Consider the following 27,494-nt stretch of genomic DNA (forward strand, 5'->3'; position numbering starts at 1 on the left):
CTAATGTTGTATAGATACGGAATTGCATCTTATTGTTCTTGGGTGAACTTCAGTTGAAAGTAAAGTGAAATATAGGCTTTATGTTCAGAGAAAATTGCATTTTAAAATAATTCTAAATACAGGCGAGGCCATTATGTTGTGTTCTCCCTCACTCTCTGAAGATCACTTAACACCTCAGATGTCTTTGAAAGGCTTATTTCATATGATTGACTGGTTTCATCTTCTCACTCTAATTTCTTGTCTCTGATAAAAGGCTGTGGCAGTTTTATCAAAGACTCCTCTTTTATCTCTGAATTTCATTGTGTCCATAAAATGCAGTAGAACCTAATTGTGATATGCTTTGTTATAACACAGGTTTGCTTGTAGCTCGATCAGGGTGTGGACCCTGGCATTTATTTATCCCCTACAAAAAAGTGCTGGGCAGCATGCGGAAGAGCCAAAATGGCCAATTCCCAGATCATGAGGTTACTGCCGACATCACTTCCTGTGTGGTGCAGGGGTTTAGGGTTGTCCAGCTGCCATATTATAGCAGTGGGAGGGGGAGAGAGCTGTACTTTAATTAGAAGAAAAGACTAGCTGTCTCGTCTCTGAAGTTATTTATTGAACCAGTGTACTTCATTGCTCAAGTGGTTCTAATGCATTTTGTTTGTCTTTCCCCCCTCTCGGCCCCACAGACGTAACAACCGCTTCAGTCAAAATGCCTGAAAAAGTGGCATCAGCCAGGCAGGACATTTTCCAAGGTAAAACCTTTGTTTGTTTTATTGCCAGTTGCATGTTAGTAAAAGGGAAGTAGTGTCAGCTCATGTCAGGTTCCGAGCCAGAAGATTCACAACTCAAATGTGGGTCCTCTCAGTCCTCTTTTAATGGTTAATAATGGTCAGTGCTACGTCTGGGTGCAACACGGTTATTTTAGTGATTGTAGTGAGCGAGATCAGCTCGCTGTGAAAAGCATCTCTTAATAAATAATGGAATAATAATCATCCTTGCATTTGATAATTGCCTTTCCAGATCATCATGGCTGAAAGTAAAATAATTACTGTATATACAGTGAATGCAAATGGCACGAATACAGTATATATATATTTTAAATCACATTCCTGCTCGGATAGAATAGTGAAGTGCGGTGCAGCTACAACAACAACTTGCATTTATATAGTGCCCTTCACACCGGTAGTGTCCCAGAGCGCTGATTATACCGAGCCGGTAATAACATCGCTTCTTATATTACTGTGTTCCAGAACAGCTGGCATCCATCCCGGAGTTCCAGGGGATTGGCCCGCTCTTCAAGTCCTCGCCCACCCCGGTCCCGCTCACCGAATCCGAGACAGAATACGTTGTCCGCTGTACCAAGCATACCTTCACAAACCATATCGTGTTCCAGGTACGCGACTGCCCAAACTGATGGCTCTCATCGAGCTTGTTGTTTCCCAGTGTTATGAGGCATGTGCTACAGAATACCACCTCACGTCAACCAGCAAAACTCCTCTGTGACTCAGCTCAGGCATCGGAATGTTTCCATTTAGGTCCTCGTTCCAAACTGCTTTATATCCTGTAATTCTCTGTGGGCTTATCACCCCCATCCTCGCTCAGCTCCCCATTCCCAGTGGATCAAATTTAAGATCCTCATCATCACGTTCAAATTCCTTCAAAATGTTTCCCCCCCACCACCACCGCGACCGACCCCTTTGGGTGGCCCCTCCACTTAGCGGACACTGGCTTCACATCCCTCACCTGATCAGGCAAGTTTTCAGCTATCCTGTCCCTGATGTATGGAACCCCATCCTAGTTGCCTTGCCATCTTCCTCCCACCTTCAAAGCCAACCTAGAGTTTTCTCATTGACTGCTCTTTCCCCTCTCCTCATCCCCCCCCCACACCCAACCCTAGACTCTCAAGTCAGCTGTCTAAAGTGCTGTGAGACAGCCTTCTGAAAGGCTGTATATAAATGTACATGTTGTTTTTGTTTTTGTGACCCCCCCTATTGTATTTATTATTATGTGTCTGCCCCTACAGTTTGATTGCACAAACACTCTTAACGACCAGATCCTGGAGAAAGTAACGGTACAGATGGAGCCCACAGAGGGTTATGAAGTGGTGTGCTTTATCCCAGCAACTTGCCTGTCCTACAACCAGCCGGGCATCTGTTACACATTGGTGGCACTGCCAGAGGATGACCCAATTGCAGGTAAAGAGTGCCGTGCAGCAGCTTGCCCTGTTCTGTGCACTTTGTGTGGCTGTTACTTGTTCGGATTAAGTAACTGTATTTTATTCCCTTTTTCAGCTACAAATGAGATAGGGAGGTGGGCAGTCACTCTCAGGGGGCAAAATTCTATCTGGCTCTAGAGACTTTTTTTCCCCTCAGTATTTCATAATGTGCAACATTTTTGAGCAATTCTTAAACTGTTTTTGTACTTCTTTTAAAAAAGGAAAGGATCCTGCAATTAATTAAGAGCGAGATTAAGATTTCTCCAAAAATTTCCATCCTCTGAAATGCAAGTCTTAGACTCAGTTGGAATTTCTCCTACCTGATGGCAAGTGCCTCAGTCTTTTCTCTCTCTCTCCCTGTGTGAAGGTGTCAGGCTTCCCCACAAGACACCCCACAGCACAAAGGCAAAAATCAGAGGCTAAACACAGCCCTTGGGACTTCTTCCTGACATGAGAGGCACTGTATAAATGTAATTTGTTATTGTAAAGATTTGAAACCTGGTTCGAAAAGATAGGCCTGATGGCATTTCAATCAAATAAAATTAGTTATTCACTTCATGACTGTTTGTGGGATATTGCTGTGAGCAAATTGGCTGCCGCAATATCAAACTGCCCACATCTCAAAGCTCCTCACTAGTGGGTGAATGCGGTCACCAATATGCACACAATATCCCACAAAAAAAAGGATCAATTATATTTGGGAGGATCGATCTTTGGCCAGGACACTGGGAGAAGTTCCCTTCTCTTTTTGAATAGTGCCTTCGGATCATTAATATCCATCTGAACAGGCAGATGGAACCTCGGTTCAATGTCTCGTCTGAAGGCCGGCACCTCTGACACTGCTCTGGAGATCTGCTCTTTACCAGACATCTCAGGAGGTTTAGTGGAGAGATTTAGTTGTTGAATATTCAGTGAGCACTTTAATTTTCCATCATGAAATAAAGCTGTCTAGTAAACACGTATGGTAACCTGTTGCTGTTTTGTTTTTCTGGTACAACACATTAAAGTTTCACCGCTGTTCCCTGGAGTCTCTTACAGCTTGTTACTTCCTTTTGTGTAGTATCCTGCACGTTCAGCTGTACTTTGAAATTCACGGTTAAGGATTGCGATCCTAACACTGGAGAGGCTGAAGAGGAGGGATATGAAGATGAGTATGTGGTAAGTGATCACTGCCATTTCTCGCTTAGTCCACTTCACCTGAAAAACTGGGTTTACTATTCAGCATTTTCCATCAAGATTCCTTTAATAAGGAAACTAGAAATGCCTCACACATTGACTCATGGAACTATCCTCCAAATCACTCTGAAGCCTTTTGCAATTAATAATTAAGAGAACACAACAATAAATGACATTTGTATAGGGCCGTTCATGTTGGGAGGGTGTCCCAAGACACTGGGGTATACAAGGGGGTGGGGGCTTCTGTGGTTGGGCTGTACGTCGTTTCCGTGTTGTGTGTATATATAATTCTATATAATGTTGCATGGTTTAGTGCTGGACGCTGATCTGGCACTAACCAGTACTGACATTATTGTTCTATTTCAGCTTGAAGATGTAGAAATCACAGTGGCAGACCACATGCAGAAAGTTCTGAAACCGAGCTTCAGTGCTGCTTGGGAGGAAGTAGGAGATGACTTTGAGAAAGAAGAAACTTTTGCTCTTTCCAGCATGAAATCACTAGAAGGCAAGTATCACGATTTGCGCTTATACCAAAGACTGCATCATCCACCTTGACCACTTTATAGTTTTGACTGTAGTCAGTCACTGTTGACTGTAATGTGACTCATAACCAGCTTAGTGAAACATCATAGTTTTGATTCCCTATGTTTACATTTTAATCATGACTCGAGGCAGGTTGACACTTCACGGCTGTTTGTGGGACAATGCTGCGCATAAATTGGCTGCCACTTTGCCTAGAAATACGCAGTCACTACACTTTCAGAGTAAAATTGTGTGACGCTCTTTGAGATGTTTTTGACTGTGATAAGACACTATATCAAATGCGAGGATTATTCTTTTATTTGGGCCAGGGAAACTGGACTTTTATGGGCTGACTAGTTCTGCATGTTAGCACAGTGATGCCCATTACAGTAATAAAGCTATCCGAGCATTAGAATTGTTTCATTATTTAGATTAAGAGTACCGTCTGACATGATTTGTGCCTTGTATTTTACTTCTGGCAATGCTTTTAACAGTGTGGCCTCACATCTCTGCACTTACTACAACTGGTCATGTGTATTAGATGGATTTTATAATAGGATCAAATTGAAGACTGATTGATTGAAATTCTGTGAGTTGGATTGGGCTGAAGAAAGGTACAGCAGCTGGGTTTATATTGGTAAATATGTTATCAACATATGGTAGACTCTATGAACATTACCTTCTTTTCTCTCCAGAGGCTGTAAATAATATTGTTAACTTCCTGGGCATGCAGCCATGTGAACGGTCGGATAAAGTCCCGGAGAATAAGAACTCACACATACTTTATCTGGCAGGTAAGCTGGTCTGTTTGGAACGTTGGGCATATTCCCGTCTACAACATTTCTTCTGATTTGATTTAGCAGAGAGCAGCTGTTACTTTTTATTAGCATTAACTACCCACAGGGTGTTGCCAGCCTTTATCTTTTCCCAGTAATCAAACATTGAGAGATCACTGATGTGCCCCTAGTAACATTGCCATGCTGTGCCATAGCTCAAACTGATGAACCTTCGTCTGGACAGGCTCAGTAGATTGGGCTACAGCCGCAATTGTCCCATCCTGTGTTTGCCTGCCCAGATGGCTAGTCCGCCTGTTTTCTGAGCTTTCATGACTGTCACGGAAGTTGATGCGACACAATTGGAGCCAGAAGACAGCAGATTTGGGGAGGGGGTGTGAGCACAGGTCAACCCTGTCTCAGAATATTTCTCTCTTAACTATATAGTCTCCTCTACACACATTTTTACACGTGGTGAAAATAACCTTCAAAATACCCCCCTATTTGTCAGCTCGTGAAAGCTGGTGGGAAATGTCCTCACATCATCACCTATTGATGTTGACCTGTTTAACTCTGCTAAAGTTTCACCCCTAATGTTTTTCGGGTTAATTTCAGGTGTTTTCAGAGGTGGCCACGATATCCTGGTCAGGGCACGGCTCGCACTGATGGACGGGGTCACAATGCAAGTGACTGCCCGAAGCAAGGATGAAGTTCCTGTTGACGTTGTCATGGCTTCTGTGGGTTAACTTCTTCTGTGAAGAAGCGTATTGGCAACACTAAGGGAAAGGAAGGATGCTGAGGAAGTGGAAACTGCAAAGAATCGTCTCTTTAATTATGGGGAAAAATGTTAGTTATTCTATCGTTTCCGAAATAAACTCTGGGCAAAAATGTTCCAATTTACAGATTTTGCTTCTTGGCAATTGCTGTTAAGATTCTGAACAGGTGCATTTGTTTTGTACCAGGATGGTGGCTGTTTCTGAACCTTGTGAGGTTCAGAAACAGCCACCATCCGCAAACGGCATCTCACCTGGGAACATTATAAAATAGCAGTCAGGGAAATATATATATATATTATATAAAAACTGCATCATGAGCACAACTACTAAAGACATTTCCAGAAAGCTTGTCTTATGGTACTTTCTATCTATCTTGTTTCAGCTTTGAAATGTGGAGGAAATAAAGTTGTGTTTAACCAGCTTTATTTTTAAATCAACATTATTTACTTATTAAAGATTAATCTAAAAGCCTTTCCAGCATGAGAAAATTCTTTCCAGCTGAACATCCTTCCTCCTTCAGCTGTATAGAGCATTAGTCAGACCCCTCTGGAATACTGTGTTCAGTGTTGGGCACCACACCTCAGGAAAGATATACATGTTTTCACTCAAAGGGCAGTAGAAATCTGGAATTCTCTCCCCCAAAAGGCCGTTGGTGCTGCATCCATCCACCCCGTTAAGAGTGACATAGATAAATGTTTGGTAGGTCAGGGTATCAAGGGATAGGGAGAGACGGTGGGAAATTGGAATTCGAAGGATTAGTTGAGGTACAGATTAGCCATGATCTAATTAAATGGCAGAACAGGCTGGAAGGGCTGAATAGCCTACTCCTATGTTCCAAGGAAATTCAAAGATGTGGGACGCTGGTACACTGAACACCTATCCCTGATAATTGAGATCACTGAACACCTGCACTGTTTCACACTCCAAAACTGGTGAGTAAACTAGCTCAGCGAGTAGGTGAGCCATGTCAACCGGAAAGATTCCAGATGAGGTATTGAGGCAGCATTGGGACTCCTACCAATGCCCTCAGTGTTATATAGTGACACTTGGCTGAAAAGTGAACACCCTGAGTTACCAAATAATAAATATAATAATCCTTACATTGGAGAATACCGCTGTATGCAATTGGCTGCTGTGTTTTGCCCACAAAATATACAGTCAATTCACTTTACAGTATATTTTTTGAAGCGCTTTAAGGTGTTTCAATGAGGTTATGAGGCACTATCAAATGCAAGGATTATTATTATTTACTGTATAAAGTGTAGTGACTGCATTCACCTACTAATAAGAGTCCTTGGATCAGTTATTGGAATATCACGTATCGCTGTGAAACTGCATCCCCACCTCACCCCATAGGACAAAGAAGTTAAAATGCATTCAACATGGAGAGTATTGGCAAGGATAAACATAGCAGGAGACTGCTGTGTAATTGGTTTGTGTGGCAGTTACTTGATGGTTAATGTTAGTAGAGTGGTTAAAGCATCTCCCAGTTTCTCAAGCAGTTTAATTTTTCCCCCTCCTGCATGTAGCGCACATCACATTTAATTTTCTCAGTGGGGTTTCTCTGCTACGCAACCTTGTAATTGCTAATTTTAGCCACTCATGCCTGGGTAAGTGCCTTTCTGCTTCCCAATCACAAACACAAACCGGTCTCAATACAAACGCATCTCATTTTGTGAAATTACTTCTTTCGGCATTAACAGCAAAATTGTATTAGATTCAGATTTCAGAATATTATTAAACTGAAAGTTATGCTTCATTGGATTACTCGTGACTTCCTGCCAGCCATCTATTACTGTTCATCCAAATTAATAGTTTCAAAATTCAGTACGGCAACCCTCAAGCAGTCTGGGACAAGGTAATAATAATCCTTGCATTTGATATAGCACCTTTTGCACTTCACAGGATTTTACTGTGAAGTGTAGTGACTGTATTTTGTAGATGACCGTGGCAGGCATATTTGCACACCAAACTGTCCCATTCCTTAACAGCCATGAGGGGAACAACCCCCTTTCTATCTGGGGGATTGTCGGCTGGGACACTGAGAGAAACCACCTTCAAGGTTCACAGAGTCTGTCAGTGTGAAGCGCTTTGAGATGTTTCGCCAACATAATGAGGCAGTGTATCGAGTACAAGGATTATTATAAGCATTTGAAAGATGACTGTGTGCTGCCTGCAACAATGATCCAGGTTTTATAATGAGGCTGACATGCCAAAGATTACTTTCTGGTTTATGTTCTTAACTTGTACATATGGTCACCTCTCCTGACATTTGCCTGTGATTTCTCAATGTTTAATTTCTGGCGGGTATGGAGCTGTGGATTATCTGCAGCTCTTTCCAAACTGGCTCTAATATGTTGGCGAGTGATTCCTTCAACCCGTCACCATCCTAAGGCGTATTGGTGAGAAGCTGAGCAGAGGTTGAGTTGACTGATCAGGCGAGTCCTGCTGTGTCTATGCTGACAAGCTCCAGTCAAAGAAAGATCTACTGAATGCATAACCTAAAGCATGTTTCTTTTCCTCCAAATATAAAAGCATTTTTTGCATCAATAATAGATGGCAATGTGACGAGCACTAGTCTTTGGGAAGCGTGATTTTAACAGCAGGTGGCTATCGCTCTACAAGAGCAAACAAATATATTCTTGGAATATTTTCACCATCAACACCCTTCCTCACTGCATAGCAATCAGATCTCTTCCTAAATCAGCACAGTTCACAGGTTTCTTTTTATCCAGTTTGGAACAATTTTCACATGCTGACTGCTCCATAGAGAGAATCACAAACCCAGGGAGAGATCCTGCAGGAGATATAATTAGTGTCTCTCCCTGCACCACACGGGAGCTAAATCATCTCAAACTCGTAAGATTAAAAAGCTAGTGAAAGCATTCCTCAGATCAACGTGGAACTGTCGTAAACTGAACGGGTTTATCGCCGATAAACTTATAAAGCTCCTTTCTCACAGGAAAAACGTCTTAAAAGAACTTCATGAAGATGAATGGGAATTGAGGGGATCGCTGGAAGGTATTGTCAAAGAGATGCATTTTAAAGGGGGTTTTGAAGACGGGGAGAGAAGTGAGCAGAAGGTTAATCCTTCAAAAAAAAATAAGAAATGCACGACTTTGTGGGATACTGCTGTGCGCAATTGGCTGCTGCATTCCGCCTACAAAATAGTCAATTCACTTTGCAGCGCTTTGAGACGTCTCAAAGACGTGATAAGGCGCTATATCAAATGCAAGGATTATTATATCATTATTTTGCAAGAGCTCTAGAGAATGGGCTTTAGTGTCCGAATTAAACCTGCTTGTCGCACCTAATAACATCAGCTCACGCACCCCCTTCCCCGATCAGCTATACCACTTCAATTTCATCCCGTAAAGCATACACCTTTCGCAAACTCTCTGAGTTTGTGCCTCTACAATATCACCAAACATCAAAACAGTCTTCAGTAATAGTTTTTAAACCTTTGCTTCACCACTTTACGTGTCTGTCTCAAAACCCTCCTTTTTAGGTCGTATAGGAAATAAGATTGTTTCAAGGAACAAGCAACTGACATTTCCGTTGAATACCAGAGAATTGATCGGAAGCGAGTGAATGTTTTTTGCAGTTGGGAGCAGACATTTAATAAGCGTAATCTGAATTGAAGCCTACAAGGGTTAGAATTTAAATGTAATTTCTCTTGCTCTGCTCCTGAATGTCTGATTAGCAAAGCAACACACTGAATTCTGCACCGACTCGTCCTACGCCTTCCGCTGGGTTCTTCAGATTAATTTACAGAAGACTGCAACTCCCGTTAGTTAATGCCCAGGGTTACCGGGAAGGGGACTTGAGGTCAGGATGCTGTGACTCATTTAATAAAACAGCGCAATGCTGTACATAGGAACAGGTGTAGGCCATTCAGCCCCTGGCTAATCTCTTCCTCCACTCCAATTACCCACCTTTGCTCCAAATCCCTTGATACTCTTATAGTGGGTGCGTGAGGGGTTGGAGATTCCGGAAGTGATTAAATGGATCGAACCTACTTCATCGAAGCTGATCTTGTGATCTTCGTTTACGGATCTTTTGTCGACCAATTCACCTCCAACTTTAAAATGCCCAATGCACGGAATAGATTTACTGCTCGCTCAAGGTTCGAGGGTAGATTTATTTGGAATGCAATGCAACTGCAGTAATGCTCATCAGTACAGGGGTGCAAATATGTTCCGCGCACAATCGCTGGCAAGAAAATAACTTTAACCTGAATGTGTTTGCCCAAAGCAGAGACCGTTTCTGTAACAATTAACAATCCATTTATAAGCAACAGTCCAGAAAGCCAAGCTACGACTCCCAAGAGAATATTTTAACAAAATGCAAGTAAGCAACTCTCTATCAGCCCGATAACAGCGAGCACCACATCTCTCCAAACTCCAACAAGTTTACATTGTTCTTTAAACATATGATAAATAAGCTGAGCGGCCAGACCAGCTCTCCTCCATACCTCACGCTGTCCGTGGTTTCTTCGCTTCAGGTTCCTCCGATTTTTTCAGCCACATCTGCATCAAACCCACGCTGCTTTTCTTCGGACTTTCGGCCTCGGCAGACTGGGATTTCTCTTGTTTTACGGGGGAGCCGTTCTTCAGCCAATTCATCATCATTTGACTGCTTGGAGTTGGCTTGGCTTCCTGGCGGATCAAATCACACAGGGGCTTAAAGTCTTACACATCAGTCAGAAAGACAAAATGTTCCACACTGCCCACAACTGCCAAGCAATACGACACTGCGCCGCAGTTTGATCGGAAAATCTAGCTTCAGTGCAGCTTAGAGCCTCGGTTCAGTTGACTTGCTCTCTGCTGCAAGACAAGGCCCTAACAGGACTAAACATGCGTAAACTGGCTGCTGCGATCTATAAAATACAGTCACTGCACTTTACAGGGAATCCTGTGAAGCGCTTTAAGACTGCCACCCACCATGAAAGGCTATATCAAATCGCAAAGATTATTATTGATAGTTAATGCGCTTTGGGCATTTTAATAGTGTAATGATCTTAAACATACATTATTTCAATAGAAATCTCACCTTTTTAACTCCCAGCTCTATGGGCTTAATGCACTCGGGAAGGTTGTTCCTGGAGTTGTTGACTACGGTGGAGACTGGGTGAAGGGAGATGTTCTCCGTTGGTTCAATCAGTTTCACAGCCTCCTTCACGGGAACCTCTCCGTAATCCAGCCACTTCCTGACGGCGTCGTCCCCGTCCAGGATAGCAGGCATCCTGCGGCAAACGGAGAAATGAACTGTAAAACCTCCCGCTTCACTTTCATTAACAGGCTCATTTGGTAGCACTCTCGCCTCAGAGCCAGAAGGTTGTAGGTTCAAACCCCAGGTTGCGATTTTGAGCTCACAGTCTAGACTGACGTTCCAATACAATGCTGGGGGAGTGCTGCAGTGTCGGAGGTTTAAAAATTCCCCAGTGCTATTCGAAAAGCAGAGGGAGTTTCTCCCCATATCCTGGCCAACAATCCACTAGATAAATGCTATCATTCACTTCATGGCTGTTGGAGGGATGATGCTCTGTGTAAATTGGCTGCTACATTTGGCCATGAACATATAATCTCCACACTTTACAGTAACTCCTATAAAGCACTATGAGGCATTCCAATTATGTGATAACGTGCTAAAAAATTATTATTATTGCTGAGAATTATTATTATGCAAATGTAAGCGATTGAATATTAACAATCCTAACATTGAAAGATTAAATACGAAATAAATTATAAAGCAAATGCATTTTTGGCAATTACAGATGTAAATTGTAATTGGAAAGTAGGTTTTAATCTCAGACGTTTAACAAGAAAATCCTGTTCCATCTGCTGCCTTAAAAATCAAACCTTCAAGGGTTTTGCCCACAAAATACAGTCAATTCACTCTGCAGTGTGTTATATGAAGTGCATTGAGACGATTCGAAGAGATGTTAAGGCACTATATCAAATGTAAGAATTATTATTATTATTATTTGCTCCACAGACCTGTCGTGTACACAATCCATTGCTTTCGAAGCATCCACTGTGATGACAGTGTAGGTGTAAAGTGGTTCCCCTCCGTTTGGTGGCTGCCAAGAGTCAAACAGTCCGGCCATGGTCAGCATACGCCAGCCCTGCCACTCCTCGGGCTCATCCTCACCATCCGTCTAAACCAACAACATCAGCAGGTCACCGGTGGGCACTGAGTCACGGGCACTCACACTACCCACCGACTCTGCTCAACTGGTTCTGGCCTCCCGCTTGTCCCTCGAGCCCTCGGTTTCACCATTAGTGGCCGCACTTTCAGCCACTACGCCCTGAAACTCTGGAACACTATTCCTCCATCCCTCTGCCTTGCCCCTCCTTGCCCATCTTCAGGTCACGCCTCAAGACCTTCCTCTTCAACTGTGCCCACTATCACCTCCCCCTCCCATTTGCTCTGCGTCATCCTCTGCCACTGTCAAGCGCTCTAGGACGCTACCCTGTGTGAGGGGCGCTATATAAATGCAAGTTGTCGTTGTTACCTACACAAATCTAAACGGGATTGAGACAGTCAACCAAGAACAACGAAGTATGTCCTTTACCAAGAGGGTACCTGATGACTAGAACAGGTTGCCAGGGAGTATGAGGCCCTGGGACCCATGTAAAATACAGCTGAACGCTATGATAGGAGGGAGGTAGTGTGGGAACTTTGGAAGGATGAGATCGCAGGTGCTTCTTCAACCAAATCTCTTTTGTGATCTAATCCATTAGTCTCTCTAAATCTACCTTACTTGTGAAGATTGGTGGGTGGTTCTCCGGGAGGATTTTGTTAGAACGTTCTCTCGGGAGTTCCTAGCTTGACTTGCTTATATGCGGATTGTTAGAGAAGCTGTCTCTGCTTTGGACAGACACCTACAGGTTACATTAGCACCTGGAATCTGACCTCCTCTTTCTTGCAGCTCTGCGGGAAGTAGATGAAATACGGCTGTTTCTGCCCAGTTTGTTTCTTCCACTCGTAGAACCCATCGGCCAACACCACACAACGCTGCCCCTTAAAGAGCGGCTCCTGCCGGAGAGGACATCAGAACTGTCACCGATACTTACAGCATAAGAACATAAGAGTTGCTAGACGAAAGAAGGCCAAGGTCCATCCATTTCGCCTTCCACCATCCTAGCAGTCGCTTGCACATGTCAAGTCCCAAACTATATACTGCATGTAGTGACCAGAGAATCATACAGGAAGCTAAGAGCCCCCCCACCCCAACACACACGCACACTAATCCGCTGACTATTACACCTCCAAAAGGGCCTGACCCCAGCCCCCCTCTCCCTCCCCTCAGTGTCACTCCACGGGCTGTGACTCTGTACCTTGTATGATTTCTTCTGGGTCATGCCCTCACTCCGGCAGTTGCTGGTGCTGTACGGCATTTTGGATGGGTCACTTTCCCGAAACCAGGAGGGGACGAGACCCCAGCGCATGGCGGTGAGGACAGGCTCAGCGCTGTCTGCGTCCTGTCAAACGTCCGACACAAACAAACAGCCCATTAGAAAACAACCCCTTAAACCTCCAAATAAGCATCCAGGGAATAAACGAAACGCAAAATGCTGCAGATGCTGGAAATCTGAAACAAAAACAGACGTCGCTGGGAACACTCAGCAGGTCAGGCAGCATCTATGGAGAAAGGAAAGTGAGTCAAAACATTTCGGATCCTCAACCCTTCGTCAGAACCGGGGCTAACAGAGAGAGGGGAGGCAGAGCAAAGAGGACAACGGAGAAAATGGGGCAGAGGACAGGGGATGATGGGTTAAAGAGATGTTAATAATGCAAAGCAAAGGGGGGAATTGCAACAGAACGCTGCTCACGATGTCGTTTCCTCTACATTGGGGAGATCAAACGCAGATTGGGTGAGCGATTTGCCGAATTCCTCCGTTCTGTCCGCAAGCACAACCCTGAGCTTCCGGTTTCTTGTCACTTCTACTCTCCCTCCCACTCGCACTCTGACCTCTCCATCCACGGTCTCCTACTCTGTTCCAATTACAAATGCAATCTTGTTGTGGTTGGTGTTGTGAACAGCACCTCATTTATCTGTTAGGGACCTTACAGCCCACTGGCCTCAATATCGATTTCAGTAACTTCAGGCCATAACAGCTCACCTTCCCCCTCTTCTGTGACCATTACCACATCATCTGGGACCCAGACATACCTTTTCTCTCTCTGGTCTGCCTGTTGTGTTGCAATTCCCCCCTCCACTATTTGTTTTGCATTATTAACACCGTGTTGTTGCCACCACCCCCTCCTTTATTTTGCATTATTAACACCTCTTTAACCCATCATTTCCTGTCCTCTCCCCTATCTGTTAGTCGTTAAAAGCCTCTCTCTCCCAACGTGCCCCAATTCTGATAAAGGGTCGTGGACCCAAAACGTTGACTCACTTTCCTTTCTCCATCGATGCTGCCTGATCTGCTGAGTGTTCCCAGCGACTTCTATTTTTGTTTTGATCCAGGGAATAACTTCACTTCCAAATTCTTTGAAATACAAAAATGACGAGGGACTGAAGGGATGATAAGGGATTTGTCTCTTACAAAAACTTGGTGTCTCAAAACGCTTTACGGAGATGGAACTCGAGCAGGGTGGGAGGGGAGTGGGGTGGGAGATGACAGTAATAATAATAATAATCCAAACACAAAATATTACAGATGCTGGAAATCTGAAACAAAAACAAGAGAGAGCTGGAAAAACTCAGCAGGTCGGGCAGCATCTATGGAGAAAGGAAAGTGAGTCAACAGTTCGGGTCCACGACCCTTCGTCAGAACTTGGGCACATTGAGAGGGAGAGGTTTTTAAGGACAAGCTGAGGGGGGGGAGGGGGGAGCAGGGCAAGGAAGGCAAAGAAGACCTCCACAGAGCTGGGATTCTCTCCTCAGAATAACTTTCGAAAGGTTAAAAAGTGACACACAAATAATTACTTTCTCAAAGTGCTTCCTGGACACCAAGACCGGACTGTTGGACTGTGGGCATTTGTTGAACGAGGGTCGGTACTTATCCTGATCTCCGTCTCTCCAGTCGGGATTCCTCCGCCTCCCGAGTTTGTCCCGAAAGGCGCAGGCTCGGGCGATCTCCTCGGGAGCCAGGGTGCATGCTGTGCGCCCACACATCCTGCTCCTAACCGTCCTTCACTCCGATCCCCACACACTGTGCCTCTGAACGAATCTCTGCAAGATAAAACAGTTTTGCACGGTAACTTAAGTCTTTCTTCGGTTTACTCAGCTAACCTGCCCCACCCACCCCCAACCCGGCGGAACTCCAACCCAGTGCCACCACTCAGCCTGGTCCACGCTCCCTCCCCACCTTTAAAGCCGGCCTTAAACTCGGGAGAACATTCCGAGGTGATTAACATTCTTGGCTTAGCGTTTTGAGTTGTTGGTGGGAACGAGGAGGGAGAGGGCGGGTGACCGAAAGCACAGTCGAAAAGATGAGTCTTAAGGCCGGCTTGAAAGATAGGGAGGGAGTGCGGACCGGGCCGAGTGACATTGGTGTTGTTTAGCTGCTATATAAATGTGAATTTGTATTGCGTTGTACCACAGCAACTGTACAATACACATAAATGTATTTTTACCAAATTACCTCAACAATGCCTATATTACACCCAGATTGTAGATTATCCACTTTACATTTAAAGGCTTGAATAAATCAGCCTTTCGTTTCCAAAGTGTTTCTGGATCAGTCTTGGCTTCTTAAATTTTTTAGACGCCCCCCCCCAAACCTTCCCCCAGCGGTAAAATCAACCCCTTCCTTCACACCGGCCTCGCTTTTTGCTCATTAATTCAATCTTTGCTGAAAAAGCAAACAACAAATTGCGTTTGCGCGACGCCCTTCACGTCGGAGGCCCTTCAACGTCGGAGGCCGTCCCAAAGAGAGCGGAAAAACAAATCGCAAACGAGTTCGGGAAAAGAAGAGGGGAGTTTTGTGTGGGAAGCGCGACCGGCTTGAAGTTTATTTAAACATCATCTGAAATGACCCCTTCTCCCCCCCCCATACTGTCCCCCCTGACTGTCGGTCGCCTGTGTGTCACCGCAGCCCCCGCATGACCCTAAACTCTGAAGCCCCTAAATACTGTAAATCCTAATTAAAATACCAACAAAAGCCCCTCTCTCTCTCTCTCTCTCTCTCTCTCTCGCTCTCTCTCTCTCTCCGTCCCTCGCTCTGTGACCAGTTTCTCCGTCCGACGGTTACTCTCCAATCCTTCTTTCTCAACTCTGTGCGTCTCCCTCTTCGAACCCCCTCTCACTCTGTGACACCCCCACCTCCGTCCGTCAGTCACTCTCTCTGTCACTCTATGTGACTCTGTGGGTGGCCTTCTCACTCTGTGTGTGTGTGTGTGTAGTGTGTCTCTCTCTCACATTCTCTCTCTCCGTTTGTCTCTCACACACTCACTCTCTCTGTGTTTGTCTCTCACACTCTCTCTCTCTCTGTTTGTCTCACACACTCACTCCCTCTCTCTCTCTATCTCTCACTCACTCACTCTCTCTCTGTGTTTGTCTCTCACACTCACTCTCTCTCTGTTTGTCACTTTCACACTCTCTCTCTCTCTGTTTGTCTCTCACACTCACTCTCTCCCTCTGTCTCACACACTCACTCCCTCTATCTCTCACTCACTCACTCTCTCTCTCCTCTCCACACTGTAACCTCCTCCTCCCCCTCCGCTCGTCGCCGTCTCTCTCCACCCGCCGCGCGCTGCGTCACCACAGCATTTTGCGTCATCACGCAGCGCCGGCGCGCAGTGCTGGCCACGCCCTCTACCAGCCTCGTCCAGTCAGGAGCAGCCTCAGGCTGGGGCCCCGCCCAGTCTGTCACCACAACTCCGCCCCCTCACCCGTCCATCACCGCAGCCCCTCCCCCTCCCCTGTCCATCACCACAGCCCCGCCCCCTCCCCAGTCCATCACCACAGCCCCTCCCCCCCCTGTCCATCACCACAGCCCCTCCCCCTCCCCTGTCCATCACCACAGCCCCGCCCCCTCCCCAGTCCATCACCACAGCCCCTCCCCCTCCCCTGTCCATCAGCACAGCCCCTCCCCTCCCAAGTCCATCACCACAGCCCCTCCCCCTCCCCACCCATCACCACAGCCCCTCCCCCTCCCCTGTCCATCACCACAGCCCTCCCCCTCCCCAGTCCATCACCACAGCCCCTCCCCCTCCCCTGTCCATCACCACAGCCCCTCCCCCTCCCCTGTCCATCACCACAGCCCCTCCCCTCCCCTGTCCATCACCACAGCCCCGCCCCTCCCCAGTCCATCACCACAGCCCCTCCCCCTCCCCTGTCCATCAGCACAGCCCCTCCCCTCCCAATCCATCACCACAGCCCCTCCCCCTCCCCACCCATCACCACAGCCCCTCCCCCTCCCCTGTCCATCACCACAGCCCCGCCCCTCCCCAGTCCATCACCACAGCCCCCCCCTCCCTGTCCATCACCACAGCCCCGCCCCCTCCCCAGTCCATCACCACAGCCCCCCCCCTCCCCAGTCCATCACCACAGCCCCGCCCCCTCCCCAGTCCATCACCACAGCCCCTCCCCTCCCCTGTCCATCACCACAGCCCCTCCCCCCTCCCCAGTCCATCACCACAGCCCCTCCCCCTCCCCTGTCCATCACCACAGCCCCTCCCCCTCCCAGTCCATCACCACAGCCCTCCCCCTCCCCAGTCCATCACCACAGCCCCTCCCCCTCCCCTGTCCATCACCACAGCCCCTCCCCCTCCCCAGTCCATCACCACAGCCCCTCCCCCTCCCCTGTCCATCACCACAGCCCCGCCCCCTCCCCAGTCCATCACCACAGCCCCTCCCCTCCCCTGTCCATCAGCACAGCCCCTCCCCCTCCCAAGTCCATCACCACAGCCCCTCCCCCTCCCCACCCATCACCACAGCCCCTCCCCCTCCCCTGTCCATCACCACAGCCCCTCCCCCTCCCCAGTCCATCACCACAGCCCCTCCCCCTCCCCTGTCCATCACCACAGCCCCTCCCCCTCCCCTGTCCATCACCACAGCCCCTCCCCCTCCCCTGTCCATCACCACAGCCCCGCCCCCTCCCCAGTCCATCACCACAGCCCCTCCCCCTCCCCTGTCCATCAGCACAGCCCCTCCCCCTCCCAAGTCCATCACCACAGCCCCTCCCCCTCCCCACCCATCACCACAGCCCCTCCCCCTCCCCTGTCCATCACCACAGCTCCGCCCCCTCCCCAGTCCATCACCACAGCCCCCTCCCCCCTCCCCTGTCCATCACCACAGCCCCGCCCCCTCCCCAGTCCATCACCACAGCCCCACCCCCTCCCCAGTCCATCACTACAGCCCCGCCCCCTCCCCAGTCCATCACCACAGCCCCTCCCCCTCCCCTGTCCATCACCACAGCCCCTCCCCTCCCCTGTCCATCACCACAGCCCCGCCCCCTCCCCTGTCCATCACCACAGCTCCGCCCCCTCCCCCGTCCATCACCACAGCCCCTCCCCCTCCCCTGTCCATCACCACAGCCCCGCCCCCTCCCCAGTCCATCACCACAGCCCCACCCCCTCCCCAGTCCATCACCACAGCCCCGCCCCCTCCCCAGTCCATCACCACAGCCCCTCCCCCTCCCCTGTCCATCACCACAGCCCCTCCCCCTCCCCCATCCACCAGGAGTCCTGTAGCTCAGTGGTTAGAGCCCTCGGTCCCGCGAGTGAGAGACCCGGGTTCGATACCCGGCAGCTCAGGGCCAAACCTCGGGCAAGTTTCCTTACTCCACACAGAGCCTAATAATAAACCCTCCGAAACAAAACAATAATAAAATTGGTCATTTTCAATCTACGACTGTTTGTGGGACATCGCTGTGCGCGATTGGCTGCCGCGTTCGCCCACAAATATACAGTCAATTCACTTTACTGTGTGTTCTGTGAAGCGCTTTGGGACGTCCTCCCGACGTGAAAAGCGCGATATCAAATGCTATTATTATTATTATTATTGTAAGATTGGTCAATACGAAGAACGCACTGGTCCTATTTGATTTATTTCTTTCAGGAAACCCACACACTTCCGTTATGAGCTGCTCAGACTGTTCTGACTGAGCTGACCTCAGGGGTTCGGAGTGCAGTCTGTGCCTCTCAGTTAAGGGCGGGAAGGGTTCGAATAGCTCACAACCGAGAAGCCTATTTGGCCGAGGGCGGGAAAAAAAAACAATCTGCTTAACCTGGACTGATCACATCATTCAAGAAAATGAAACCGAAAGTGCAAACTGAAATGAGAGTCGTTATTTATTATTTGATTCACTGACCAAAGAATGTTGGGCCAACAAATGTCTTCGGTGGATACTTAGTGAAGCTTTGAGGAGCAAGTTCTGTGCTTTTGTGCTTAGGAAATAGTCCACAGCTCACGCCCAGTAAGTACCCTTTTTTGGATGAAATGTCTGTGGACGGTTCGGCAAATGAGGCTATTGATGCACGTACAGTAAAGGACCAAATATGGCTTGCTTGCTCACATCAGTAATAGTATTATTACTCTAGAGACCTGTTTCTCACTCCAAATCCTATCTTGGAGCTTGTTTTGACTAATATTTACATATTGCAACAAGACGGTCACTTGCTCAGAATGAAACTGTAACCTTGTAAGCATACACTGTCACTGATGTAGGGGAATTATCTGTTATCCCTCAACCTCACGCCCTCTTTATCTATGTTTAAAATTCCACTTGAAGACCACCTCTTCGACCGCACCTATCATCACCTCCCCTTCCCCACTCCCTTGCTCAGTGTCTAACCTGTCTTCCTTCATAAGAAAGACAAGCAAGGATTCCTCGTTGTAACCAGACGTGTTACACGCCGATTCACAAAGACAGATCGTGACTGAGCAGAGTTGCCATCTGTTGGTGTGATCTCTGGGTCTGGCCTCCCCCTCGTCCCCCGAGTGCTCCGCTCCACCCTCGGCGGCCGTGCCTTCAGCCACTATGCCCCGAGGCTCTGGAACTCCCTTCCTCACTCCCTTCGCCTCGCTCCCTCTCTTCCGATTTTCAGGTCTCTGCTGAAGACCTTTCTTTTCGACCGCGCCTTTGGTCACCTTCCTCCCCCTCCCCCTGGCTTGGCCCCGGGATCCGTTACTGTGAAGCGCTCTGAGACGCCGTCCGGCGTGGAGGGCGCTATGTAAATCCAAGTTGTTGCTGTTGTTGTTGTGACATTGCTCCACTTTCTCTATTATTATAGGATGGCCACATTTTGTAAACCAAATCTGGCGACACACTATGGAAAAAAAATTTAACTCACCGCAATTCCTGATGCTGACGGTTACTGGAGAAGTGTGTTGGATTAATGGGTGTATTTCGTTGATGAGTGCATCTGTTTGAGAATTTTATTGTTCTTGCTCAGTTTATTGCTGAATTCAAGACAGGGCAAATTTGGCCCCAGTGATACAATATCTCATACGGGGAGTCTCCTCGGAAATTGGAGACATATTAAGGATCACAAGGTTGGTTTGGATGAACCAATTTGACCTCATCTTTCCCCACCTGATTGTCATCCCATCGGATCGGTATGATGCGAATTCCCATCAGACACGGCTGGATATGACCCCGATCTCCGCGATGTTCTAAACCATCCATCACATTTTTCATGTTCTCTCTTCTCTCTCAAGGCCTAAAGCCGAAAGTCATTGTAACATTAACATCATGGTAAAACCAACTCAGGACAGGGACACCTCTGGTAAGATCATTATACATATAGCGCTACTATTTAATGGAGAGCGCCAGTATACTGTAAACACAGCTCTACTGTAGGGGGAGAGGGGAAGAGAATTATCAGCCTGGCTCAGTTGTTAGCATGCTCGCCTACGAGTCAGAAGGTTGTGGGTTCAAGCCCCACCACAGGCTTTTGAACTCACAGTCCAGGTTGACATACAGCGCAGAACCTGGGGTGCACTGCATCGTTAGAAATGTTGTCCTTCAGATGAGATGTTAATCCAAGGTGCTGTCTACACATTCAGGTGGACTTTAAAAATCCAATGGAACAACATGAAAAGATAGGCCAGGACACCAAAAGAGTTTCTTTTGGTGTCCTGGCCAATAATCCCCTGATAAAATTGCTCAATCACTTCAAGACTGTGTGCAGGACATCACTGTATATTTGCCTATGAGTCACGGCACTTTAGAGTAAAACCCCGTTAGGCGCTTTGAAATGTCTCGACAACATGCTAAGGCGCTGTATCGAATGCAAAAATTATTAATGTTATTATTATTGCATTTTGTTCTTTACTTTTTCAGATCTTAAAACATTAATAACGGAAAAGCAACTGATGGAACTGGCAGGGAAACTGGGCTCTGATTGGCGGCAGTTAGGTATTCAGTACTTGGGAATGTCTTTTGCTGACACACAGAATTTTGAGTCGCAAGAAAAAACCCAAACAGACATTATATTTAAGATGTTATACATTTGGAGATGCCGAGAAAAAGAGAAAGCAACAGTGTGGAATCTCATCAAAATTCTCCGTGAGGCCGATGTTGACGTGGATGCATGGAAATCTCTCTCTCCGAACAACGATTTAACAGGTAATTTTTGATGGTATAAGATGACTTAAACAGAGCGGACATTTTGTTCTTTACTTTTTCAGATTTTAACATATTAAGAACGGATAAGCAACTAATGGATTTGGCAGAGAAATTGGGCTCTGATTGGCGCCAGTTAGGTGTTCAGCACTTGGAACTGTCTTATTTTGACACGCAGAATTTTGAGTTACAAGAAAACAGTTAAACTTTCAAAGTAAACAAAGTAAATAAGTAGATTTATTGCAAACAAAATATTTAAAGATTTTTTTATGTTCTTTTGGCCCCAGATAAATCGTCTCCTGCAACCAGTGGATCTAGTGAGCGATTTGTTTGTAAAGATAATTTCCTCTTTTTACATTTTCTCAGTAAGAGGGGCACATCACTCCCACCCTCGCTCGCCTCCACTGGCTCCCCATCCCCCAGAGGATCGAATTCAAGATCCTCATCCTCACCTACAAAGCCATTCACGGCCTTGCTCCCTCCTACCTCTCCGACCTACTATCCCCTACTACCTGCCCGTACCTCCGCTCCTCTGGCTCCGGTCTGCTTCACATCTCCCGCCCCAACCGCCCTACCATCGGTGGCCGGGCCTTCAGCCTCTCAGCCCCGAGGCTCTGGAACTCTATCCCCAGTGCCTTCGCCGCCTCCTCCCTTTCCTCCTTCAAGGCCGGTCTCAAGACCTTTCTCTTTGACCGTGCCTTCAGCTCCGCTCTCGACTCTCTACACCCTCCTCGCTCCCTCCCTTCCCTCCCCTCACCCTGACCATTTCCCCCCTCCTCGCTCCCTCCCTCCCCTCACCCTGACCATTTCCCCCCTGCTCGGGTCCCGACCCAACTGTCCAGCGCCTTGGAACGTCCTCCCGACGTGAAAGGCGCTCTATAAATGCAATCTTGCTGTTGTTGTTAGTGACCTTTGAGGGGTGGGGGGGTTGGGGGGGTAAGTGGGGTCTCCATGGAGCTGAGCTGACTCTAAGGCAGCAGATTATTGTAATAAACTCAACGCTCTGTCTCGTAGTCCAGTGCCTGAGCCCGATGTGTCAGTAATACTCCAGGGCACTGCCGATGGATCAGCCAGCAGACTTGGCTCATTGGCAGAACTTGGAGGAGCAGCTTCTCACTCAGCTCCTGTTACCTTCAAGGCCCTCCACGGCCTCGCTCCTCCCTACCTCTGTGACCTCCCAACCCTCTACCAACTTTTCCACTCCCTTCGTTCAGCGGGCTCTGGCCTGCTTCATGTCCCCCGCTTTGCCTGCCCCACCATTGGCGGGTGTGCCTTCAGCCTCTCTGCCCCCAACCTCTGGAACTCCATCCCAGAGCCCCTACACCTCGTCCCCTCCCTTGCCTCCTTCAAAACCCATCTCAAGACCCTCCTCTTCGACCATGCCTTTGATCACCCTCCTATCCTACCCTCCCCGCCCTCCACTCCTTATGATACCAGCCACCAGCTCAGGTGTGGATCGTTGACTGTCCAGCCCCTTGGGACGTCCTCCTGATGTGAAAGGCGCTATACAAATATAATTTATTGTTGTTGTTAACCCTGCAAGCCAAATCTCTTTTAGCTGGACAAGCAGTGGGAGTCTGGACAAGCAATGCCATTTTAGTTGGTTAAGGCTCCAGGAGTACTTTAATGCACACTCTGGGAGTTAACCCAAGCATTGGCTCTTGCATTCCATTCCAGACACAGGGACACTTCCAGGTGTTGGTAGTGTACAGACTCAGACATCTCAGTCTGGTTTGACTACTCTTAAGCATGGTGATGGTTTTCTGCATATATCAGCCACCCTCCCGGCCGCTGAGCAAAAAAAGGGCACAGAGCACAGTGCTTTGAGACAGCCTCCTGACGTCAAAGGCGCTATATAAATGAACATTGTATTATTTTCTGGCTGTGCCTTTGCACATAAACCTTATATTTGCACATTTCCAAACATCAGAACTTTACAAAACTCTACTTGAAATGCTAAAGATCTAAACCTGTCTCTTTTCACATAGATATGAGGTGCAAGTGCTGCCAATCAATCTTCTGCAAGTGCCAATGTAACCTCTGTGAAGGTAAGAGAACTTCAGTCTGTTGAGTGTGTAGAAGCCTGATGTGAGTGACGATGTCTCTGTTGGATGGATTGACACGTCTGGAATGGTATTCTGTTACCTGCGTGATTAACAAGACTCACATCACTCCTTTCCTTCTCTGTGAAGAAATGATACAACTACACTCCTAACCACTGGAACTTCCTCCCTCTACCCTCTCTATTTATCTTTACATCCTGTCTGAGAACCAATAGCCAACTCCCTCTCCCCATTCTTGTCTGCCCAGTGTCCGACCCTGTCAGTGTTATAACGGGGCTGCAATTCCTGGTCAACATTTCCGCACTCACTGTGCACATTCGCAGCACATCCACTTGTTGGATGTTGGGATCCACATCCCTTGTAACATGCTATAGCGAAACACATTATAACTATATCACATTGCCTATAATGTAGACAGAGTATAACATTACCTGTTTCAAAATATCTACAGTCCACAAAATCTTCTTACCCCCCCACCCCCACCCACTTACAAAACAGTGATATGAGACTACGAAGGAGCTGTCAGAAATATATTTTGTCACTCCATGGTTTTGTGCTGCACTGAATATGGTGACAAATCATAATCTGATATGAAAATGATGGCACTCACACCGATCCTCCAGACATCTGGACATCTAAATACAGTTAAACACTTGTACGAAATACAATTAAGCATTTCTAAATACAAATAGCATTTTTCCACATGTTTCAGTTGTCAGTCAGTGCACTGCAGAAAAAAAACATGGGGTGACAGGTCTTTGTGGACACCGTATACTGGGTAGTCCACTGAAGGCCTCATAGATAGGGTAGAATGGACCCACGGTATATTACTGCCTAAAATTACTATTTTGTTACGATACAAATTACTATTTTGTTACTATATTCTAAATGTTCTCACCTTCAAAGTGTGTAGAGTTCGTGACGGGTGGAAAATCACTTTAAAAGTCTTCTTACAATGGTCAATGCAAATGACTGAACACAATGTGGGTAATATTTCTGAGGGTTTAATGTCAGAGATATTCAATATTTTGTTGACAACAAATACTTTCAGGTTTAAGTTTACTTTTTCTTTCTCTTCCACCCTCAGATAAAACCATTCTCGTCTCTTCCCCCGTACCCAAAGGATATGGTGAGTAATTCACCTGAAGATAATTTCTCTCATAATAATAACCCTTGCATTTGATAGAGTGCCTTTCAAGTTGGGAGGATGTCTCAAAGTACTTCACAGAATTTTTTTCAGTACTGAAAAGTATACTGGCTATGCATTTTGTAGGTGAACACTACAGTTGATTTGCACACAGCACATCAGCTAATGATTCGTCACCATATTAAGTGCAGCATAACAGCACGGAGAGGCGAAATATATTGTTGCTGTGCGCAAATTAACTGTAGTGCTCACCTACAAAATAAAGAAAATGACCAATTTTCTCAGGAGTGATTGTCAGCCAGGCACCAGGAGAAACTCACTTGTCTCTTTACTCAAGCCTTTCTAACAAGCATGTGATGTGAAAACTATCTATTGGGACACACAGCGTGGTAGGGCCCGTTAGATCAGGTCAATCAGGATTTGAAAGAGGAAAGGTTAATGTTCTAGATGTCTTTGCCTACAAAATACACAGTCGCTACACTTTACAGTAAATCTTGTGAAGCACTTTCCCTATGTGAAAATGCAAGGATTATTGTAATGTGCAAGTTAATATCAGTCTTAATTAACACAACATAATTGGCAATTTTTACCCCATTCCAAACGTCCTCTTATCTTTTGTTCTTTCCCAACTAAATTCCTTGCATTTAGTGTAGCACCTGATAATATCTTTGAAATGTCTCAAAGCGCTTTACAAAACATACTGTAAAGTGAATTGATTCTATATTTTGTGGGTGAACAGTAGACAGAAGGTGCACAACATCCCTTGCCCGGGCTGCCCCACCATTGGCAGTCAGGTCTTCAGCCTTTCTGCCCTCACCCATTGGAACTCCATCCCACATTCCCTTTGCCTCGCACCCTCCCTTGCTTTCTTCAAGGTGCGTCTCAAAACCTTCCTCTTCGATCGAGCCTTCGGCCACCCTCCTGCCCTCCCTGCCCCCATCCGTCCGATCCCAACACCCAGCTAGGATCCAAATCCCTGACTGTCCAGCGCCTTGGGACATCTTCCCGAAGTGAAAGGCGCTGCACAAACGTAATTTTGAATTTTATTGTATTGTAATCGTCTGTGTGTGAATCAGCACTCTCCTCTTGGTAGCTCTCTTTCAATGATTATCTCTCCTGTCACCCACAGAATGCACAATTAAATGTAAACACGTGCGAAAGTTTGTAACAACCACAATTTCTGGCCAGAAAAAAGCAGCTCTGGAAATTGATGACTTGCTTATGCGTATGCTCAGTGACGACAACACGCTCCGTTTAGATATTATAAGCATATTCCATGGTCTAGAGGGCCAACTTTTGAAGATCACGTCAGGATGCATCGAGTTCCACTTACAAATATTATCCTATGGCGGTCTTCTCAAATTTAGAGAGAATGTATCAAAATCTTTACACCAGAAGATTGAACAAACATTAAGAAAACACCTTGCAGACATGACCGACACTATCGGAACGTTTTCTTTCATCAGCAATTTTAAAGGAGGATCTTACAGAAAAGCACTGGAATTCTTTACTGGAGGTGAGTGATTTTGTACAAGGTTTCCTGCCTAAAGATCTTCCTTTTTGATTGTGCTTAGGGTCTCTTCGGCCCTCCCTCTTGCCCTGGCTCAGGGTCAGACTCCGCCACTGTTAAGCGCACCGGGACTCGACCCGCCGTGAAGGGCGCTATATGAATGCAAGTTGTTGTTGTTGAACTGTAATGGGGAGGAGGAGAGGGAGGTTTAACTAGATTCCAGTTATGGAAGCACAGTAACCCTTGAGATGACTTGTATTTTCAGTGATACAAAAGCCATGAAGAGGTGGGTGTATAATTTGCGAGAGGGTTCATTGGCCTTTTTAGTTCCAACCTGCTAAGAGTTAAAAGGCTACAAGCCGTCTGTAAGACTCTGAGCAGAAAATCGTGGAAGTCTATGTGGTGCCATAAGTCCTGGCACATGTCTGAAAAGCCACTGAATTGTATACACTGAGCACATTAAATCCAACCGCTCCTGTTATTGGGTTTTTTGTATTTTATTATGTAGTTTATATTCGGTAACCGATTAGTTAATTCTTGGTTCCTTTCTGCGCTGTTCAGGAAATTAGGAAAGCAGCTTAGAGTGATGAATGTGTTTTGGAAACACTCTTGCCTCTGAGTCAGAAGGCCGTGGGTTCAAGCCCCACATCGGGACTTTGAGCTCACAGATTAGGCTGAGGCTTCAGTGCATTTCTGGGGGAGCATTGCATTGTCAGAGGTACCATCCTTTGGATGAGTATTAAACCGATGACCCAACTGCCTATTCAGGTGGACATTAAAGATCCCATAGCACTATTCAAAAAGAGAAGGGAGTTTCTTCCCTTGTCCTGCCCAATGAAGGTCAGATAAAATCGGTCATTCACTTTGTGACTGTTTGTGGGATGTTGCTGTGTGCAAATAGTCTGCCTGTTCACCTGCAAAATACATAATAAAATCCTGTGAAACGTTTTGAAAAGTTTTGGCAAACTTTGTGATGAATATTATTTATTTGTTTGGTTATTCTACGTTAATCCCAATTTGTATTTAACTCTTTACACATGAGGTTGAACTAATTTTACTTTTTTAGTTAAGAAACTGCACAATTCTGAGAGCTTTATTCTGAATTTCGTTTGTTTTGTATGTTTTTTTATTTGGCAGGATATTCTGTTGATGACATGCTGCCAACAGTTAATAAGAAAAGAAAATATCAAAGGGTCATCGATTACCTTTGCATTGACATGAAAACGATGATCGGGTCGACATTAAATGACTTGAGGAGTGACTTTTTGAAGCAGCATTTTAGAAAGCTTCGCATACTTAAAAGAAACATGAAAACCCAAAGCTTTCTGAGTCACAGTGACCGCAAGTTTATTTTAAAACTGATTGCAAACGGTTGTAATGAGGATCCAGAGAATACTGTTTGTGATCTTACAAGCCAAAAGAAACGCTTTGAGAAGGATAAGGCGCAGAATCGAACGAGCAGGAGAAAGACTTCAAGAGCAACACAGGGGGAAGGTTAGCAATTAAGCTCTTTGCTGTTCTCAGTGTTGGTATTTGGCACCGTGTTATCTTGTTCAGCTTGTACACTCTGAACAAATTCAGATCAGGTCTCAGTCTGGTTCAGTTGGTAGCACTCTCACCTCTGAGCCAGAGTTTTTTTGGGTTCAAGCCCTACGGCGGGATTTTGAACTTATATGGTGTAGGCTGACACGCCAGTGGAGTGTTGAGATTGCGCTACATTTTTAGAGGCGGTGCCCTTCAGATGAGGCGTTAAACCTAGGCCCTGTCCATCCATAAGCTGGATGTCAAAGATCCCAT

General features: G+C 46.5%; 3 protein-coding genes across 8 annotated transcripts in view; 2 read left to right on the forward strand and 1 right to left on the reverse strand.

Annotated features, from left to right (window-relative positions):
- Window positions 1-5,921, forward strand: part of LOC103176657 (COPI coat complex subunit gamma 1) — a 28,887-nt gene extending 22,966 nt beyond the window's left edge. For all 4 annotated transcript variants that reach the window (XM_042339649.1, XM_042339648.1, XM_042339646.1 and 1 more), the window contains exons 18-24: window positions 675-740; window positions 1,239-1,381; window positions 2,012-2,183; window positions 3,264-3,361; window positions 3,746-3,884; window positions 4,597-4,695; window positions 5,290-5,921. In XM_042339649.1, the coding sequence (XP_042195583.1) occupies window positions 675-740; window positions 1,239-1,381; window positions 2,012-2,183; window positions 3,264-3,361; window positions 3,746-3,884; window positions 4,597-4,695; window positions 5,290-5,420 (848 nt within the window). In that variant the 3' untranslated portion in view covers window positions 5,421-5,921. The remainder of the gene's footprint in view (window positions 1-674; window positions 741-1,238; window positions 1,382-2,011; window positions 2,184-3,263; window positions 3,362-3,745; window positions 3,885-4,596; window positions 4,696-5,289) is intronic.
- Window positions 5,922-9,571: 3,650 nt separating this feature from the next.
- hmces (5-hydroxymethylcytosine binding, ES cell specific) lies at window positions 9,572-16,202 on the reverse strand. Of its 3 annotated transcripts, none has more exons than XM_007890330.2 (7): window positions 16,086-16,202; window positions 14,392-14,637; window positions 12,794-12,937; window positions 12,369-12,491; window positions 11,450-11,610; window positions 10,503-10,695; window positions 9,572-10,108 (listed from the first exon to the last, which is right to left on the reverse strand). In XM_007890330.2, exons 2-7 carry the CDS (start codon window positions 14,578-14,580, stop codon window positions 9,926-9,928), a joined length of 993 nt encoding a protein of 330 aa, XP_007888521.2. In that variant the 5' UTR covers window positions 14,581-14,637; window positions 16,086-16,202; the 3' UTR covers window positions 9,572-9,925. The 3 variants fall into 3 exon arrangements, with proteins under 3 accessions (XP_007888521.2, XP_007888522.2, XP_007888523.2); XM_007890331.2 differs by having other exon boundaries at window positions 16,082-16,202; XM_007890332.2 differs by lacking the exon at window positions 16,086-16,202 and adding an exon at window positions 15,050-15,089.
- A 3,872-nt stretch (window positions 16,203-20,074) lies between these two features.
- LOC103176795 lies at window positions 20,075-26,847 on the forward strand. Its single transcript, XM_007890558.1, has 6 exons — window positions 20,075-20,138; window positions 20,696-20,980; window positions 22,966-23,025; window positions 24,128-24,169; window positions 25,317-25,494; window positions 26,835-26,847. The coding sequence occupies exons 1-6, from the start codon at window positions 20,105-20,107 to the stop codon at window positions 26,845-26,847; spliced, it is 612 nt and encodes a 203-aa protein (XP_007888749.1). The 5' UTR covers window positions 20,075-20,104.
- The last annotated feature ends 647 nt before the right edge of the window (window positions 26,848-27,494 follow it).

Source organism: Callorhinchus milii, unplaced genomic scaffold, assembly GCF_018977255.1.
Source record: "Callorhinchus milii isolate IMCB2004 unplaced genomic scaffold, IMCB_Cmil_1.0 Scaffold12, whole genome shotgun sequence".
NCBI lineage: Eukaryota > Metazoa > Chordata > Chondrichthyes > Chimaeriformes > Callorhinchidae > Callorhinchus > Callorhinchus milii.

Excerpts from the sequence above, each read along its gene's own strand:
- hmces (XM_007890330.2), bottom strand. The coding sequence starts at position 14,580 with ATGTGTGGGCGCACAGCATGCACCCTGGCTCCCGAGGAGATCGCCCGA. Across the intron at positions 12,938-14,391 it reads CCAGGAAGCACTTTGAGAAA|GACGCAGACAGCGCTGAGCC; the intron begins GTAATTATTTGT and ends GACGTTTGACAG. Across the intron at positions 10,109-10,502 it reads TAGAGCTGGGAGTTAAAAAG|GAAGCCAAGCCAACTCCAAG; the intron begins GTGAGATTTCTA and ends TTGATCCGCCAG.
- LOC103176795 (XM_007890558.1), top strand. The coding sequence starts at position 20,105 with ATGGTAAAACCAACTCAGGACAGGGACACCTCTG. Across the intron at positions 20,981-22,965 it reads TCCGAACAACGATTTAACAG|ATATGAGGTGCAAGTGCTGC; the intron begins GTAATTTTTGAT and ends CTTTTCACATAG. Across the intron at positions 23,026-24,127 it reads CCAATGTAACCTCTGTGAAG|ATAAAACCATTCTCGTCTCT; the intron begins GTAAGAGAACTT and ends TTCCACCCTCAG.